Source organism: Adiantum capillus-veneris, chromosome 8 (genome assembly GCF_014529385.1).
Source record: "Adiantum capillus-veneris isolate H3 chromosome 8, ASM1452938v2, whole genome shotgun sequence".
NCBI classification, from domain to species: Eukaryota; Viridiplantae; Streptophyta; class Polypodiopsida; order Polypodiales; family Pteridaceae; genus Adiantum; species Adiantum capillus-veneris.
Genome location: NC_140938.1, coordinates 140663871 through 140667905, shown reverse-complemented (window position 1 = coordinate 140667905; position 4035 = coordinate 140663871). Strand labels below are relative to the sequence as shown.

Genomic DNA, 4035 nt, shown 5'->3' with positions numbered 1-4035 from the left:
GTTGCAATTGCCACTAGAAATGAACCTTGTCCACTCTCGAAATAGAAGCAACAAAGGACGTGATGGACCCATGTCTTCTAAATATACAAATATCATGTGACTAGAGCTTAGAAAATTTACACTTGTGTCACACATAGGAGCTCGGACATGCCCATAAAAGATTGACAAACCGCTACACTTTGCGCCTAGGGTTTTTATGTCTACCTCCAAGGCATGGATGGGTCACGGGTGTGTGGTCCAAGCCGGCTTGCTTCGCTCCTCAGCGAAGAATACAACCCACCAAGGAGCTTTGGCTAGCTCATGTTAGAGCTGGGTTGCACTCGTAACAGTGGGGGGAGTGGGATGCACAGGGTCGCACCCAGTTTTGTTTGAGTGCAGAGAAGACCATCACAAAAAAGCTGACTGCACATGCCTTGTTCTCATTGGCTGCTACAACCCTACGATTAAGGAGAAAGCAAATCTCACGTAACCTTCGCTTAGCACCCCCGTTTTTCAAAGTGGTAGTAGGATTAGTGGCAGCTTTCGGGTTCTGTGCATACATTTTTGGATTTCCTTTAAATGGTAAACATCCTCCCCCCACTCCACCTGAGAGCGATCCAGCTCTTAGCAATCTAACTTGTGTGATAGCAGCCTTACACATGTGGAGAATCAAAAAATGCGGCCATGGCCAGCTAAAATGGATCATGGATCATGGGGTGACAAATGGCAGCAAAGTTGGTCCCTTAATCTCTTCTTCGTTAAAGGTCTACCTTCGAAATTTGTGGAGCCTTTTTCCCTACTGAAGGGTCGCATCCTGTGTAATAACGTGGTCGAGGGCAAGGAAGGAGAAAGGGAAGCGTTACCCCTGTGCAGATAGAGACAGCGGCATCGCCAGTTGGGCACGAAGCGGCGTCAAAACTGTCGAATTCGCAAGCGCTCCTTTCTTCCTCCGAAGCTTCCCTTCTCCACACTGTGCTCTAAGCGCAGACTTGTCCCTTCACCGTGCAGTCTCTGGGTTTGTAGTGTCTTCGGTGCTCTTTGCAATTGGGCGGCATTAGTCTCTTCATTGGCTGCCCGAGCTTCATGTGGTTGCCGCAACACAGCTTCACTTGTTGCTCGTGAATTCTCTTTGTGAAGGGACGCCCCTTCCTTCTTGATACTTATTCCCCTGAGTCTTCGTCCGGGGGCTCAGGCCTCAATTTTAAAAGCTCCCTCTGTCTTCCCTGAGCAGTGGTTTGTAGAAAATCGCTTCAGTGGAGAGTGAGCCGAGGCTCCGGCCTCGGCGCCTTGCCAAGAGCACTCTCTTCAGAATCATCTACTTGAGAAAGACAAGGAAGAGATGCCGCCCTTAGCAGCGGTTGCATGCCTATGTGATATCAGCAATGGCCTCACAGCTGCTCTCACAGAATATCCATCATATTTCCGCCTCAACATACCTGAGCCTGTCAAGAGGCCCTGGACTGCAAGCAAGTCTTCTTCACTTTACAAAGTAGATGGTTGGGGTGCGCCGTATTTCTTTATCAATGCATTGGGTCATATGGCAATCCGTCCCATGGGCAACAATACTAAGCCTCATGAAGAGATGGATATTATGAGGATAGTTCAGCACATTGCAGATTCTAGGGTTTTAGGAGACCTCGCCCTCCCTACTCCCATTATCCTGCGCTTTCCTGATGTTCTTAGGGACCGGCTAGCCAATCTCCAATCGGCATTCAATCGTGCCATTCATGTTCATCATTATCAGGGCCATTTTCAGGGTGTGTTTCCTGTGAAATGCAATCAGGACCGATATGTTGTGGAGAACATTGTAGAATTCGGCAAGCCTTTTGGATTCGGCCTTGAGGCTGGGTCTAAGCCTGAGCTCGTGCTAGCTATAAGTTCCCTCTGCAAGGGTAGCCCTGATGCGCTACTGGTTTGCAATGGTTACAAGGATGCGGATTATGTATGCCTGGCCTTATTGGCCAGACGGTTGCAGTTAAAATGTGTGATTGTGCTTGAACAGGAACAGGAATTGGATTTGGTTCTAAAGATGAGTCGCCATCTTGGCATTGAGCCTTTGCTTGGACTTAGAGCCAAGCTCAACACCAAGCATGCAGGGCACTTTGGTGACACCTCTGGGGAGGATGGGAAATTTGGGCTTTCTTGTTCTCAGATTGTCGGGATTGTGCAGAAGCTTCATAGAGTAGGAAAGCTCCACTGCCTTCAGTTACTACATTTTCATATTGGATCTCAGATACCTTCTCTCACCATTCTCAACGACGGGGTCAGTGAAGCGGCACATATTTATTGTGAACTTGCCCACATGGGGGCAAGCATGCAGTATCTTGACATAGGAGGTGGCCTTGGAATTGACTATGATGGTTCTGGCTCTGCACATTCAGATATGTCCGTGGGATATACTATGGAGGGCTATGCAATGGAAGTTGTGCAGGCTGTGAAGGATGCTTGTGCTATGAAGGGTGTGAAGCAACCTACATTGTGTAGTGAGAGTGGGAGAGCCCTGGTTTCCCATCATTCGGTTTTGGTATTTGATGTGCTCTCTGCTCATCACAAAGGTAGCAGCAACATGGATAGAGATAAAGGAGTCGTGCTTGAGGTCGACAGAACCTTGCCAGAAGAACTCAAGGCTTTATATAGAAGTTCAATTGGCTCTGTGCAGATGGGTGATCATGAGAAGGCATTAGAGGTGGCTCAGAAGTTGAAAACAAATTCCATTGCGTACTTCAAGCAAGGCAGACTGAGCTTAGAGCAGCTGGCGAAAATCAACAATTTAGATGAGGTTGTTTCTGGGTTGGTAGAAGAGAAGAGAAAACAGGGCGTTTTGTCATCAAAAAATTCATTTCTACTCAAGTCTTTTGACCTGGCTGTTTTGCGTGATGGGCAGGTTGAGAGCGGAAGTACTGATAGCCACAGTGCAATCTATCACATCAATTTGTCTGTCTTCAAGTCGATGCCAGATACTTGGGCAATTGGGCAGTTGTTCCCCATTGTTCCTCTTCATAGACTGGAGGAAGAGCCAACAGTGAATGCAATCTTATCAGATTTGACATGCGACAGCGATGGCAAGGTTACCAAGTTTGTTGGCAGTGATGTAAAGGGGAAGCAGATGAGTCAGTTGAGGGTACACCCTTTACAGGACGGCAAGCCGTACTACATGGGTATGTTCTTGGGAGGTGCTTACCAAGAGGCTTTGGGTGGCATGCACAATATGTTTGGTTCTCCTCCAGTGGTGCATGTATCACAAAGTGCAAGGAACGGGAGCATGATGAAGCTCAATTTGAAGAGAGTGAATGATGGGCAGAGGATTGCAGATGTCCTGCGTTACATGCAGTATGAGCACAACTCCATGCTAGAGGCTCTTACACTCCAAGTCCAGAAATGCTTAACAGAGGGCCAATTTGGTGAGGATGAGAAAAACAGAGTCATTGCAGTGATACACACCTTGGCCTGCAGCTTCGATTCGTCTACATACCTCTCCAGCAATCACCTTGCATCGTCCGTCTTCCACAATCTGTTCCAGCCGACTAGCATAAACTGTGAGCATAAATAAACTAATTTTGTTGAATTTTTGTTCATACAAGCCTGAAAAGAATTATCCCTTTGTTGGGAGTTTTGTTGATAATTTTTTTAAACTTGTACACGCATACAAATATAAACATTTTTGGAAGTCGAGGTGTTCAGGATTTGGGGGCATAGTCTTCTGTTGCATGCTGGCTTGATATCCCATATACTTGCCTGAAGCATTGACAAAGTTGCAAGGCCATCTGAACTTTTGCCCTATTCATCATGGAAGGTTTGCTAAATCCAATCTTTGTGTAGTCCTAATCACAGTTGTTAAGTATAGTGTCTATCGGTGTCCGTTGTTAAGCATCAGGAACACCTTGTTTGAGTCACATTGTGGGCCCTGTATGTGATGTATGCAGTTTTGTGGGTTCAAGGTCTGTTGTCACCTTACTGTGTGCTCTCTTTTTATAATGTTTTCAATTCAATCATGCCAATCCTCTATTCATTAGTTTGCAGCACTACTGTGTGGCAGTCAAGGTATACTTTCTGGCT

The 4035-nt window shown here is 46.6% G+C and overlaps 1 protein-coding gene across 2 annotated transcripts; it reads left to right on the top strand.

Moving 5' to 3' along the window:
- The first annotated feature begins 764 nt into the window (after positions 1-764).
- On the top strand, positions 765-3646 carry LOC147453070 (arginine decarboxylase-like). Of its 2 annotated transcripts, XM_086518572.1 has the most exons (2): positions 765-2758; positions 2864-3646. In XM_086518572.1, exons 1-2 carry the CDS (start codon positions 1319-1321, stop codon positions 3527-3529), a joined length of 2106 nt encoding a protein of 701 aa, XP_086374698.1. In that variant the 5' UTR covers positions 765-1318; the 3' UTR covers positions 3530-3646. The 2 variants fall into 2 exon arrangements, with proteins under 2 accessions (XP_086374698.1, XP_086374697.1); XM_086518571.1 differs by having other exon boundaries at positions 766-3646.
- The last annotated feature ends 389 nt before the right edge of the window (positions 3647-4035 follow it).

Coding starts and splice junctions, on each gene's coding strand:
- LOC147453070 (XM_086518571.1), top strand. CDS start 1,319: ATGCCGCCCTTAGCAGCGGTTGCATGCCTATGTGATATCAGCAATGGC.